General features: G+C 53.1%; 1 protein-coding gene across 1 annotated transcript in view; it reads left to right on the top strand.

The window, feature by feature from the left end:
* The window catches only part of LOC105469383 (dynein axonemal heavy chain 17), a 152,411-nt gene that overhangs the window by 121,233 nt on the left and 16,091 nt on the right, over positions 1-15,087 (top strand). Inside the window, exons 66-73 of the mRNA XM_071081739.1 lie at positions 479-683; positions 1,274-1,438; positions 1,704-1,844; positions 2,522-2,692; positions 7,858-7,980; positions 8,713-8,906; positions 12,296-12,444; positions 14,919-15,046. Of these exons, the coding sequence (XP_070937840.1) occupies positions 479-683; positions 1,274-1,438; positions 1,704-1,844; positions 2,522-2,692; positions 7,858-7,980; positions 8,713-8,906; positions 12,296-12,444; positions 14,919-15,046 (1,276 nt within the window). The remainder of the gene's footprint in view (positions 1-478; positions 684-1,273; positions 1,439-1,703; positions 1,845-2,521; positions 2,693-7,857; positions 7,981-8,712; positions 8,907-12,295; positions 12,445-14,918; positions 15,047-15,087) is intronic.

Below are 15,087 nucleotides of genomic sequence, written 5' to 3'. Positions count from 1 at the left end.
AGACTCTGGGAAGGGCCTGGTGTGAGTGCTGAGGGGTTAAGTTAGCCAGAGGCCCCTCAAAGTGAGCCCAGCTACAAAGAGGGGAGAGGAGGGTGTAGGGTCGGAGAGAGGCACCCCCCACAGTGGATGAGCAGACCCCGGGTTGCAGTCCTGGGAGCTTCCAGGATGGACTGATGTTACAAATGGGTCTGGGTCGGGGCTCCCAGAGGAGCACAGCGTGCAGCCAGAGGGGCGTAAACCCTGCTGCAAAGATGAGCCTGACCACCCAAGGAAAGAGCAGGTGCATCTCCCAGAAGGGCCCACGTCACAGGCCGGGGAGGAGGAACAGACAAGGAGAGGTGCAGTGCTCTTCCAGGGACCAGAAGGAGGGCTCAAGGTGGCGGCCTGGCCTGGGGCGGGGGTGAAAGGTGGTCTGTGCTTGTGTTCCTCTCCCCTGGCCACTGGGAGGCCCACTAACCCTTTCCTCCGCTAACCCCAGGTACATTAAGATTGGCGACAAGGAGGTGGAGTACCACCCCAAGTTCCGCCTGATCCTGCACACCAAGTACTTCAACCCGCACTACAAGCCAGAGATGCAGGCTCAGTGCACCCTCATCAACTTCCTGGTCACCAGGGATGGACTCGAGGACCAACTCTTGGCTGCTGTGGTGGCCAAAGAGCGCCCAGATCTAGAACAGCTGAAGGTAACGGCCTCAAGGTCGGTCACACGGGAGGAGGGGCCGTCCCACGCAGAGGGGGCCGGGTCACCGTGAGGCCCGGAGCAGGGCCACCAACCCGGTGTGTGTTGTTGCTTCTCTCTGAAGGTGCCTCAGTATGTCCCGGGGCATCGCAGCTTCTCGTACGACAGGATGGGTCATTTCCTTCCCCGCTGTCCCCTCTTCCAGCTCCCAAATTTAATTCTAAGTCACATGACTGCTTTGCTTAAAGAACATGAGTCACAGCGGTCCTCAGGGGGCTCTAAGCTCCAGAGCGCTGCCCTGCAAGAATGGCCTGGCTGCCAGCCCTTCCGCCCGCCACAGTGCATGGGCTCAGGAGGCCCAGGCCCGCCTGTCCCCATTCTGCCCCCTACAGTCTTCGTGACAGGAAGCCTCAAGGCTGGGAGCAGGCCCAGGGCCTCTCTGAGGTTCCAGGGGCTCTGCTTTTGCAGCCCCTGAGCTCGTTCCTCCTGCTCAAAGCCTGAGCCGTGGCTCAGCCACACGACTACCCGAGGGAGGCCTGGGTGCCCGGCGGACAGAGCCAGGCCATGCAGTGACAACCGCATCTCCCCTTGCAGGCGAACCTCACCAAGTCTCAAAACGAATTTAAGATTGTTCTGAAAGAGCTGGAAGATTCGCTCCTGGCCCGTCTGTCGGCTGCCTCGGGGAACTTTCTGGGAGACACAGCTTTGGTGGAGAATCTGGAGACCACCAAGCACACAGCCAGCGAGATCGAGGAGAAGGTCAGAGCTGCCTCGGTGACGTGCCCTGACAGCCGGGGCGTGGGAGGCTGGGCCATGGGCGATCGGCGCCTCCCCCACCAGCAAGGAGAAAAGCAGCTTCAGTCATACATGCCCGAGCAGGCCCAGGGCAGGAGAAGGGGCCCGAGCTCCCGTCCTGCACCCAGCTGCTGCTGAGAGCCCTTGGGTGGCTTCCCAGGGAGCGAGGCTGGTGGCTGGGAATGAGCCCATCTGCTGTGTCATTCAAACCCCTTTTGTTTGTGTCGAGGTGGTGGAGGCAAAAATCACGGAAGTTAAAATCAACGAGGCGAGAGAGAACTACCGCCCAGCTGCAGAGCGGGCATCTCTGCTCTACTTCATACTGAACGACCTCAACAAAATCAACCCCATCTACCAGTTCTCCCTCAAGGTGCGCCCTGCAGCTGGGGCTGGGTGCCTCCCTCAAGGTGGGGCTGCATCTGGGCTCCACAGCCAGGTCTGTTGCCCGCACAGCCATCAGGCAGTGCCAGGGCCACCCTCAGAGGGCAGACCTGGTCCAGCCTGCAGACGGGGCTGGAAGTGGGGGAGCCAGGGGCCCCCATCAGTCCTACACCCATTCTCCCCAGGAGAGGGTATGAGCTGCTCCCTCCTCCCTGCTCTTCCCCTGGTGCCTCCAGGCACCCCCAACCCAATCAAAACAAACTGGATGGCCTGGCATGGTGGCTTACGCCTATAATCTCAGCACTATGGGGGGTCGAGGCAGGTGGATCTCCTGAGGTCAGGAGTTCAAGACCAGCCTGACCAACATAGTGAAACCCCGTCTCTACTAAAAGTACAAAAATTAGCCAGGCGTGGTGGTGCATGCCTATAATTCCAACTACTCAGGGAGGCTGAGGCAGAAGCATCGCTTGAACACGGCAACCTCCCTCACTGCGGAGGGTGCAGTGAGCCGAGATCACGCCACTGCACTCCAGCCTGGGTGACGGAGCAAGGCTCTGTCTCAAACAAAACACTGGAGGCCACCACAGGCGGCAGGGAGTGGTGGTGGGGAGTGGTGGCGGGCTCCATCTCTGCACATCTCCATGACTCTGGGTGGCGGATCCGCAGGCCTTCAACGTGGTGTTTGAGAAAGCCATCCAGAGGACCACCCCTGCCAGTGAGGTGAAGCAGCGGGTGATCAACCTGACGGACGAGATCACCTACTCCATCTACATGTACACCGCCCGGGGGCTCTTCGAGAGGGACAAACTCATTTTCCTGGCACAGGTTACGTTTCAGGTAATGTCTAGCCTCACTTCTCCTAGTGTGGTCCGTGGACCAGCAGTGTCAGTGACCCCTGGGAGCTTTGTGGAAAGGCAGATTCTTGGGCCCCCACCCAAACCTGGTGATTTCAAACCTGCATTTTAGCAACATACCCAGATGATTGTAAAGTCTGAGATGCCTGATGTGGAACAGGCCTGGGGCTCTCTTAGTCAATATTCGGGAAGCTGGCACATTATTCCAATGGGAGCTAGTAAAGGGGTGGTGTGGCAAGGAGAATTTCACAAGGAAATGTCATTTTACATATAAGTTGTGCTGAGTAAATAGTCCTCCATTAGTGCTTAGCCCACTGTGGGGTGAGTGATGTTTCTTAAGAAATAAGTGTATGAATAAACAAATATTCCTCCTGTTTTATACAGTCCTGCTAAAATATTTAAAGATCTGCATTCTCTGAAACTGATTAAACAGCCTGTCTTAATTTGTTTTGTGCTGCTATAATAGAATACCCAAGGCTGGGTAATCTATAAACAATAGAAATTTATTTCTCATGGTCCTGGGGTCTGGGAAGTTCCATATGAAAGTGCTGGCATCTGTCAAGGGCCTTCTTGCTGTGTCATCCCATGATGGAAGGCTAGAGGGCGAGAGAGAGCACAAAAGGGGCCAAACTCCTTGTGTAACAAACCCACTCCATTGATCATGACATTAAGCCATTGACTCTGCTCTCATGGCCCAGTTGCCTCTCAGGCCCCGCCTCCCAACACTGTTGCACTGAGGATTCAGTTTCCAACATATGCTTTTTGGGGAACACATTCAAACCATAGCACAGCCCCTCTGCAATTTTGTTTACACTGTGCCGTAAGTATGGTTGGAAACACTAGTTTTTGTTGTTGCTGTTACTGCTGCTATTTTGAGACAGTATCTCACTCTGTCACCCAGGCTGGAGTGCAGTGGTGCAGTCACAGCTCACTGTAGCCTTGAATTCCTGAACTCAAGCAATCCTCCCACTTCAGCCTCCTCAGTAGCTGGGACTACAGGCATGTGCCACCATACTCGGCTAATTCTTCAGTTTTTAAATTATTTTTATTTATTTATCTTTAGTAGAGACAAAGTCTCACTATGTTGCCCAGGCTGGTCTTGAACTCCTGGGCTCATGTGATCCTCCTGCCTCAACCTCCCTGTAGCTGGGAATACATGTGTACACTGCCGTGCCTGGCTAATTTTTAAATGTTTTTATAGAGACAGGGTCCTGCTATATTGCTCACCACACTCGGCTAATTCTTTAGTGTTTTTGTTTGTTTTTTGAGACGGAGCCTTGCTCTAATGGCAGGCTGGAGTTCAGTGGCACGATCTTGGCTCGCTGCAACTGCTGCCTCCTGGATTCAAGCAATTCTCCTGCCTCAGCCTCCCTAGTAGCTGGGACTACAGGTGCACGCCACCATGCCCGGCTAATTTTTGTCTTTTTATTAGAGACATGGTTTCACCATGTTGGCCAGGATGTTCTCAATCTCTTGATCTCGTGATCCGCCTGCCTCAGCCTCCCAAAGTGCTGAGATTATAGGGGTGAGTCACCATGCCTGGTCAATTCTTTAGTTTTTAATTTTTTTTTTTGAGACGGAGTCTCGCTGTCTCCCAGGCTGGAGTGCAGTGGCGCGATCTCAGCTCACTGCAAGCTCCGCCTCCCGGGTTCACGCCATTCTCCTGCCTCAGCCTCCCAAGTAGCTGGGACTACAGGCGCATGCCATCTCGCCCGGCTATTTTTTTTTTTTTTTTTTTTGAGACGGAGTCTCGCTCTGTCGCCCAGGCTGGAGTGCAGTGGCCGGATCTCAGCTCACTGCAAGCTCCGCCTCCCGGGTTTACGCCATTCTCCTGCCTCAGCCTCCCGAGTAGCTGGGACTACAGGCGCCCGCCACCTCGCCCGGCTAAGTTTTTGTATTTTTTTTAGTAGAGACGGGGTTTCACCGTGTCAGCCAGGATGGTCTCGATCTCCTGACCTCGTGATCCGCCCGTCTCGGCCTCCCAAAGTGCTGGGATTACAGGCTTGAGCCACCGAGCCCGGCAGTTTTTAATTTTTTAATTAATTTTTTTTTTTTTTTTTTTTTTAGTAGAGAGTCTCAGTATGTTGCCCAGGCTTGTCTTGAACTCCTGGGCTCAAGTGATCCTCCTGCCTCAACCTCCCTGTAGCTGGGAATACAAGTGTACACTATTGTACCTGGCTAATTTTTTTTTTTTTCTGTTTTTTAGAAAGAGTTTTGCCCTTGCTGCCCAGGCTGCGGTGCAATGGTACAATCTCAGCCCACCACAATGTCTGCCTCCCGGGTTCAAGCAGTTCTCCTACCTCAGCCTCCTGAGTAGCTGGGATTACAGGCATATGCCACCATGCCCGGCTAATTTTTGTATTTTTAGTTGAGACAGGGTTTCTCCATGTTGGTCTCGCTGGTCTCAAACTCCCGACCTTAGGTGGTCCACCCGACCTTAGGTGATCCACCCGCCTCGGCCTCCCAAAGTGCTGGGATTACAGGCATGAGCCACCGCACCCAGCCCTAATTTTTTTTAATGTTTTTAAAGAGACAGGGTCTCACTATATTGCCCAGGCTGGGCAACACTAATTGTATAAATAGGTTGGGCATCAGTTTAAGCCTAGCTTTTAATTCAAACTCAAACTCTGAACCAACGGGGTCCATATTATGAAGGTTCCTTTTACATGTGAATCTCTGAATCACAGGCTCACTGTGAGATTTTCTCCTGGCTGAGAGGTCATCAGGATAAGAGTTCTCAGTGCTCCCCCTCATTTTCCAGGGTAGAAAGCAGAAAGCATTCTCTTTGGTCCCAAGGAATGTTTTGTGTGACCAAAAGAAAGAGTCCGGCTCAGGAAGAAACTCTCTATGGGATCTGAAAAACAGACCCTTTGGGTACTTGACTGAGGAGATGGCAGTGGCCATTACCCCTGCTCCCAGCCACCTGCTGCCCATCTGAGACAGAGAGTGCCAGGTTAGCTGCCCAGTACACCACTTCAAAATGACCCAGACCCTGCCCACAGGAGGTCCAGAGGGCCAGTATGCACAAGTGACAAGATGGTATGGAATATGGCCCAGCATTCCACCTCTGGGCACACACCCACAAGACCTGGAAACAGGTGTCCAGCATCTGTCCAGATTCCCGTACACCAGCATTCACAACAGCATTAATCGCAGCAGCCAAAAGCCAGATGAGGCCAGGCACTGAGGCTTATGCCTATTATCCCAACATTGCGGGAGGTCAAAGCAAGAGGATCACTTGAGGCGGTTTGAGACTAGCCCAGTCAATATAGCAAGACCCCATCTCTACAAAAAAAAAAAAAAAAAAAAAAATAGCTAGGTGAGGTGATGCACGCCTGTAGTCCGAGCTACTTGGAAGGCTGAGATGGATGGTCACTTGAGCCCACGAGTTCAAGGCTGCAGTGAGCTATGCTCACAGCACTACACTCCAGCCGGGGGCAACAGAGCCATACCCTGTCTCTCAAAGACAACAACAAGGCTGGGCGTGGTGGCTCTCACCTGTAATCCTGGTACGTTGGGAGGCCAAGACGGGCAGATCACTTGAGGCCAGTAGTTCAAGAGCGGCCTGGCCAACATGGTGAAAACCCCGTCTCTACAAAAAATGCAAAAATTAGCCGGGCATGGTGGCATGCACCTGTAATTCCAGCTACTTGGGAGGCTGAGACAGGAGAATCGCTTGAACCCAGGAGGTGGAGGTTGCAGTGAGCCGAGATTGCACTACTGCGCTCCAGCCTGGATGACAGAGGAAGAGTCTGTCTCAAAAAATAACAATAAATAATAAAAAATAAAAACAACAAAGCCAACCAATTCACAACAGCCAGAACGACGTGCTGTCCATCAGCAGATGAACGGAGAACCCCAGCGTGGTTATATTCAAGTATGGGATATTACTCAGCCTTACAGGGGAAGGAGGTTCTGACACATCTACAATGTGGATGAACCTCGGAAGCATCACGCTAAGTGAAAGATGCCAGATGCAAACAGGGCAGGTCGTGTGCTTCTGTCTATACGAAGCATCCAAAATGGGTGCATCCCTAGACAGAAGGCAGATGAGCAGCTCTCAGAGGCGAGGGGAGATGGGAAGTGACTGCTCAAGGGGTGAAGGGATAACAAAAAAGTCCTGGAACTAGAGATTGCTGGTGGTTGCACAATGCTGCGAATATGTGAAATGCCACTGGATTGTACACTAAAATGTAAAATTTGTCAATTTTTTTTTTTTCAAGACTGGTATCGAACTCTTGGCCTCAGGTGATGCACTCGCCTCAGCCTCCCAAAGTGCTGGGATTACAAGTGTGAGCCCTCATGCCCAGCCTGTTTTGTGTTTTTTTTTTTTTGAGACAGAGTCTTGCTCTGTCAGCCAGGCTGGAGTGCAGTGGCATGATCTCAGCTCACTGCAACCTCTGCCTCCCGGGTTCAAGCGATTCTCCTGCCTCAGCATCCCGAGTAGCTAGGGCTACAGGCATGTACCACCACGCCTAATTTTTTTGTATTTTAGTAGAAACAGGGTTTCACCATGTTGGCTAAGCTGGTCTTGAACTCCTGACCTCAAGTGATCCACACCCACCCACCCCCCCCCCAGCCTCCCAAAGCACAAGGATAACAGGCGTGAGCCGCTGTGCCCGGCCAAAATGGTCAATTTTATGGTATGTGTATTTCACAACTTAAAAAGCGAGACGAGGTAAAGATAAAACTTTACCCCGGCCGGGCGCGGTGGCTCAAGCCTGTAATCCCAGCACTTTGGGAAGCCGAGACGGGCGGATCACGAGGTCAGGAGATCGAGACCATCCTGGCGAACATGGTGAAACCCCGTCTCTACTAAAAAAATACAAAAAACTAGCCGGGCGAGGTGGCGGGCACCTGTAGTCCCAGCTACTCGGGAGGCTGAGGCAGGAGAATGGCGGGAACCCGGGAGGCGGAGCTTGCAGTGAGCTGAGATCCGGCCACTGCACTCCAGCCTGGGCGACAGAGCAAGACTCCGTCTCAAAACAAAACAAAACAAAACAAAACTTTACCCCAACCCAAAGGGGCAGAACAGGGCGCCCCCTGCAGGCCAGGAGTGTGAACTCCTCTTCGGGTCCAGCACGCATCTTCAGGGCTGCTGAGGTTTTACTGGCTGCATTAAGCGTGTACACCTCCATGTTCCCCCAGGTCCTGTCCATGAAGAAGGAGCTGAACCCAGTGGAGCTGGATTTCCTCCTGCGGTTCCCTTTTAAGGCTGGGGTGGTCTCCCCAGTGGACTTCCTGCAGCACCAAGGCTGGGGCGGGATCAAGGTTTGTCTTTAGACATTGAACACGCTGTGCTTTCTTCCACCCATGGAGCCTTTCCAGCTGGTGCTGCAGATGTTTACAAGGCCAGAATACCAGGCTCTGTGGCCCACACAATTCAGTAAAGCAAGGAGGCCCCACAGATGGGGATGGAGACCAAGATGGGCTGGCTACCAGCTCACAGATAATTCTGCATTCCTATAGGGAATGTGACATGCGTTAGGTCCCTGAGTCCTGCACACAGCAAGCAGAGAGTGACATCCTCTGAGGGCCAGAAGAGGCCTCAGGGCCTCTTACCACCCCTCCTCCAGCCTCCCCCCTTCCCAGCGTAAGGGAAGTGGCAAGTTAAAATTTTGTTCTTCGGATTCCTGGACACCGTCAGGGACCCTCGAGTCTCAAGGTCTGCTCAGAGACTGCTCAGAGAAACCTGAAGAAGGTTGTCCCCTGAGCTAGAATGGCCTCATTTCCAGAGACCCCTAGAGAAGCAGCCCCAGTCCCTCCCACGCCTCATGTCCCCACATTGGACCCCACCAAGGAGGCTCCCGGCACTGTCCTGGGATGCCTGAGCTGGGCACGGACAGCTCGTGCTTTGGTGGCCGGCCTCTCGGGCTGGCTTATCCCAGAGCCTCAGTTTCCTCGGAGGGCAGTGGCCTCTCCTCCTTGAACGAACTGTACAGGAAGGCTCTCGGGACCCGGGTAAGTGGGAAGAGTCACAGGGCCTGCTGCCTCTGCCCCTAGGCCCTCTCGGAGATGGACGAGTTCAAAAACCTGGACAGCGACATCGAAGGATCTGCCAAGCGCTGGAAAAAGCTGGTGGAGTCAGAAGCCCCCGAGAAGGAGATCTTCCCCAAGGAGTGGAAGAACAAGACCGCCCTGCAGAAGCTGTGCATGGTGCGTTGCATGCGGCCGGACCGCATGACCTACGCCGTCAAGTGAGTGTCCCGCCGCCGTGCCGGCAGCCCCGCCCCCGAGGCCCAGGCCTGAGGGAAGCTCGGCCCAGCTGCTGTGCTAGACTCTCTGTGGACTTGAGTTGATCCCCTGAACTTCTCCCCATTTTACACAGAAACGAAACAGGGCTCAGAGGGGCTAAATCATTTCACACAAAGTTCTTTGAGGACAGAGGCAGGATTCCACCCCAGGCTGCAGACTCCAGTCCTGAGTTCTTATTAATCCTTAATGTCTCAGAGCATCATGAGGGGAACCCCTTGTCCCCCGCTAACCTGACTGCAGAGGGGTGCCCTGCGGTACATGATAGGAAGAAGACTCCCCACGTGAGCCTCCTAGATTGAAAGTAAGATGTCAAGTGTGGACATGAATGTGCACTGAGGCCATACCAATGGGGTCCTTTTAGGATGTTTTGAGGGAGAAAACAATGGCAAAACCATCAGCACTCGAGGACTCTGAGTACCTCGGTGGCAAAACGTAAAGTCAATCAAAGATGTATTAATATGGCTAGTTTGCAAGAGAACTGTTCTGATTTCACCAACAATTTCTCCAGACCTGAAACCCTTCCATGTTGGACGGATGGGTTGTTGAAGGAAGGAGGTGACGTTTAGCACAGAAATGAGCCTGGGCTCCGTCCTCAGAGCACCTGGGGCCTGTCTGGCTTCTTCCCTTTTCATTTCCCCAAGTAGTCTGAAAGCAGCCAGGTTTCCCAAAAGACACTCATGTCCCTAATAGAATTACCCTCTGATGGCCAGGTGCGGTGGCTCACGCCTGTAATCCCAGTACTTTGGGGAGGATCGCTTGAGACCAGCCTGGGCAACACAGTGAGACCCCACCTCTACAAAAAGTCTAAAAATTAGCCGGGTGCGGTGGCAGCCTCCTGTAGTCCCAGCCACTCAGGAGGCTGAGGTGGGAGAATCGGTTGAGCCCGGGAGGTGGAGATGGCAGTGGGCCGAGATTGTGCCACTGCACTCCAGCCTGGGCGACAGAGCGAGACCCTGCCTCAAAATAAAAACTAAAGAATTCCCTCCTGACAAAGCAGAGGCCTAACTCCTGACAGTAGCTTTGTTTTGCTTTGTTTTCCCCGGTAGGAGAGGACAGGGACGGGAGTGGTGGGGAGGAGGGGGCGGAACAAAGCCAGAAGTCACTGTGATGCAGGAGAGCAGCAAGGTCCAGGGAGAAAGCCGGCTGCGTCCCGGACTCAGAACTGGAGGAAGCAGGGTCAGAGTTTGGGAGAAGCCAAGGTAAAGTCCCTCGACCATCACAGCAGGAACGCCCTCTCCTGTGGGAAAGTGTAGCATGTTTGCATGTTTGGGTCACAAAACCCAGTGTGTATCTGATTCCTCGTCTAGAAGATTAGGTGAGGTGACCTTCCCCGTCTCCTGAGAGCTTTTGAGAAGCGCCTAAGTTAGCCAGTGTGACTGCACTCTGGCCACCTAAAAGAAGGAAACAGCCACCCACGGCGGAAGCATTTGTGTGCTCTGCGGTGGCCTGGACCATCCCAAACACCCGTGAGCCCAGATCATCCCTCAGCCCTGACATGTTTCACATTTCTATGACGTGGAGCAAAGCAGATTTACTGCCCTAATTATACAGGGAGGGGGTCCCTTAAAAGCAAGAAGGTTGAAACAGACGTGGCTAATAACAAAGCCAGCACTGGCCAAGGGTGTCTCGTGTCAGGCACTGTTGGAAGCATTGACAGCCGTGGGAGCACTTCCACTTCCACACTCACAGGTCACGGGCACTGGGAGGCCAGGCCAGACCACCGCCGGGTGCGCAACACAAACCCTGACGCGCAGCACGTGCCAGTTTCCATGGTGTCAGTGCTCCCTCTGTGGCCGGCTGCAAGCTGCCCGGGTCTGCTGCAAGCTGTCACCAGCCGGCTCCAGCACTCCTTTGTCAAGGCCACCACGTCAGAGGTGGTGAGGCCTGACTGGAACCCAGCATGCATGCTTCTGTGTCATTCATTCATCCATAGCCAATGACCATTTGGCCTGGGCAACTAATTAGCAAAGGTGATCCAGAGTCATTCCTGCCTAGGGGCAGGACTTCCTATGTTCTGGAAGTTCCTTCCTAGACAAGGATCACAGCATCTGGGGTCTGAGTCCATTCCAGAGGCCTGAATAGAATTGGGGGCCTTCAGGAGGAGCAACTCCTCCCCATCTTTGCCTGAGGCTGGCCCTGGTTCAGAACACCAGACAGAAGCCAGCAAAGGCCAGAGCAGGGAAAGGAATAGCAGCTCCAGGTGTCCCCAGAAAGTCCCAAGGGCATGGAGAGGCACTAGCCAGCTGACTCCTGGTTGAACCAGAGGAGCTGAGGTGCGCTGGGTGGCCTGAGTGTGAGCAGACCCTTCTGAAAGTCAACCCAGACTCTCGAACACTCAGGTGTTCACGTGCCCAGGGATGAGCACTTCTCACCCCTCGGGATGCGGCCATTGCTCCTCCTTTCAGAGACCAGCTGGCCACTAAAATCTTACAAAAATTTTTTTTTTTGAGGTGGAGTCTCGCTCTCTTGCCCAGGCTGGAGTGCAGTGGCGCCATCTCACCTCACTGCAACCTCTGCCTCCCGGATTCCAGCGATTCTCCTGCCTCAGCCTCCTGAGTGGCTGGAATTACAGGCCTGTGCCACCAAACCTGGCTCATTTTTGTATTTTTAATAGAGACAGGGTTTCATCATGTCAGTCAGGCTGGTCTCAAACTCCTAAATTCAAGTGATCCGCCTACCTTGGCCTCCCAAAGTGCTGGGATTACAGGTGTGAGCCACCACACCCGGCAAGTTTACTAATCTTAGCTCAGGTGATTCATTCTTTCCACATACTGTAAGCTCAGCCCTCTGTGATCACAGGAGAAAGGCCGACACCTGATCCAAAGATCATGGGAACATCACTAGGTCCTCCATGGGAGGATTAGCAGAGACCCCGAATGACCCCAGACTTACAGGGGTCATGTTAGAAAGAGTCTGGGGCTTTTGTAGAGACAGGTGTTTATATCATCTGAAGTTGCTTTTTTCTTTGACTTGTTTAGGCTCACTAAAGCCTTGCTCTAATCCGAACTTCCTTCCTTCTCAGCCCCCCGCCCCCCGCAGTTGACCCTGGGTGCCTTCCAAGGCTGGTCTCTCCCTGCACCTGCTTGGACTGCTCCAAGGAGGAGCACAGTGCGGGGCCCCTCGGGAAAGAAAGGGTGCCCGGGGCAAACAAGGCCGATCCTTCGCAGAAAGGAAAGCCCAGTAAAGACTCTGCTCTCCTGCCACGGGCCTTGTCCTGCTGAAGAAAGCCCACCAAAAAAGGGCCCTCCTGCCTGGCCCAGAGCCCACCCCAAGGCCCCTGCCCTGGCCCAGAGCCTCGGGTTCCACTGCCTCTGATGCATTCCACCCCTAGGAACTTCGTGGAGGAAAAGATGGGCAGCAAGTTCGTGGAAGGCCGGAGTGTCGAGTTTTCTAAGTCCTACGAGGAGAGCAGCCCCTCCACGCCAATCTTCTTCATCCTCTCCCCCGGGGTTGACCCCTTGAAGGACGTGGAAGCCCTGGGTAAGTGTAGCAGGCAAGCAATGTTCTCAAAGATGAAACATTGGCCAGGCGGGGTGGCTCATGCCCGTAATCCCAGCACTTTGGGAGGCTGAGATGGGCGGATCATGAGGTCAGGAGGTCAAGACCATCCTGGCTAACACGGTGAAACCCCATCTCTACTAAAAATACAAAAAATTAGCCGGGCGTGATGGCAGGCGCCTATAATCGCAGCTACTCGGGAGGCTGAGGCCGGAGAATGGCATGAACCTGGGAGGTGGAGCTTGCAGTGAGCCGAGATCGCGCCACTGCACTCCAGCCTGGGGTACGGAGCGAGACTCTGTCTCCAAAAAAAAAAAAAAAGAGACGGAGTATTGTCGGCATCACCAGGCACCAGGGAAATGCACACCAAAAGTACACGAGACGCCACTTCACACCCAAGATGCTGCTTCACACCCAAGACACCACTTCACGCCCGTAGGATGGTGATGATCAAGAACAGGAAAATAACACGTGTTGTCAGGACCCTGAGAACTGCGACCCTTGTAGGTTGCTGGGAGGATGTAAAACGGGGCCACTGCTGTGGAAAACAGTCTGCTGGTTTCTCAGCAAGTTACATATAGAATTAGCACATGATCCAGCAATTCCACTCCTGGGTATACACCCAAAAGAACTGGAAATTTAAATTTGTGTCCAAGCAAATGCTCTACACAAATCATTCATAATAGCTAAAAGGCAGAAACCACCCAAATGTCCATTAATTGACGAGTAGATAAGTGGATCAACAGAATGTGGTGGATCTATATGGTGGAATAGTATCCCTCGATTAAAAAAGAGTGAAGCAGGCCGGGCATGGTAGCTCACACCTGTATCCCAGCACTTTGGGAGGCCAGGGTGGGTAGATCGCTTGATCACAGGAGTTCAAGACCAGCCTTGGCAACATGGCAAAACCCCGTCTCTACAAAACGTACAAAAAAATGTAGCCAGCTATGGTGGTACACGCCTGTGGTTCCAGTTACTCGGGAGGCTGAGGTGGGAGGATCACTGGAGCCCAAAAGGTTGAGGCTGCAGTGAGCCATGATCAAGCCACTGCACTCCAGCCTGAGTGACCAAGTAAGACCCTATCTCCAAAAAGCATGAAGTAGGCCAGGTGCAATGGCTCACAGCTGTAGTCCCAGAACTTTGGGAGACTGAGACAGAAGGATCACCTGAGCCCAGGAGTTCAAGATCAGCCTGGTCAACATAGGGAGACCTTGTCTCTACAGAGAAATTTATTTTATTTTATTTATTTATTTTTTTTTTGAGATGGAGTCTCACTCTGTCGCCCAGGCTGGAGTGCAGTGGCGCAATCTCAGCTCACTGCAAGCTCCGCCTCCCGGGTTTACGCCATTCTCCTGCCTCAGCCTCCCGAGTAGCTGGGACTATAGGTGCCCGCCATCTCGCCCTGCTAGTTTTTGTATTTTTTTAGTAGAGACAGGGTTTCACCGGGTTAGCCAGGATGGTCTTGATCTCCTGACCTCGTGATCCGCCTGTCTCGGCCTCCCAAAGTGCTGGGATTACAGGCTTGAGCCACCGTGCCCGGCCTGAATTTTATAAATTAGCTGGACATAGTGGTGCATGCCTGTGGTCCCAGCTACTCTGGAGGCCAAGGCATAAGGATCACTTGAGCTTGGGAAGTGGAGTTAAGGCTGAGTGACAAGAGTGAGACCCTGTCTCAAAAAAAAGTGAGGCCAAGCACAGTGGCTTACACCTGTAATCCCAGCACTTTGGAAGGCCAAGGCAGGTGGATTGCCTGAGTTCAGGAGTTCGAGACCAGCCTGGCCAATATGGTGAAACCCCCTCTCTACTAAAAATACCAACACTAGTCAGGTGTGGTGGTGGGCGCCTGTAATCCTAGCTACTCAGGAGGCTGAGGCAGAAGAATCACTTGAACCTGGGAGGTGGAGCTTGCAGTGAGCTGAGATGGCACCACTGCACTCCAACCTGGGCGACAGAGTAAGACTCCGTCTCAAAAAAAAAAAAAAAAAAAAAAAAAAAAAAAAACAAGAAGTACTGATACATGCTACAACATGGATGGACCTCAAAAACACTACGCTCAGGGAAAGAGGCCAGACACAAAGGCCCCATATTGTGCAGTTCCCTTGACATGAAATATCCAGAATGGGTAAATCCATGGAGACACAAAGGAGACTGTAGATGACGGGCTCCTGGAGGAGACCCTGGAGGAGAGATTGGGAGTGACCGTCTAACGGGTATGGGGACCACCTCTTGGGCCATGACAGTGTTCTAGAACCAAACGGATGATTGCACAGCATTGTGAATACACTGAATATCAGTGCATGTACGCTTTAGGATGGTTTTTAAAAGGCAAGTTTTAGGTTATGTGTATTTCACCACCAAAACTGAACGAGGGAGGCATGTGGAATTCCCAGCTGCACATCACAGAGTCTGAACCCGTGTCGTTTAATTACCTGGTGTTTTTTCCTGTTTTTCTTTAGGAAAAAAACTAGGGTTTACCATAGACAATGGAAAACTCCATAATGTGTCCCTGGGGCAGGGACAAGAAGTGGTGGCTGAGGACGCTCTGGACGTGGCCGCAGAGAAAGGACACTGGGTCATTCTGCAGGTACGAGGGGCCCAGCACTGCGGGGTAAGGACTCCCCGCAC

The sequence above is a fragment of the Macaca nemestrina genome, chromosome 17 (genome assembly GCF_043159975.1).
Source record: "Macaca nemestrina isolate mMacNem1 chromosome 17, mMacNem.hap1, whole genome shotgun sequence".
Classification (NCBI taxonomy): Eukaryota; Metazoa; Chordata; class Mammalia; order Primates; family Cercopithecidae; genus Macaca; species Macaca nemestrina.
Note: the sequence above shows the minus strand (reverse complement) of the source record. Positions and strands in the feature narration are given on the sequence as shown.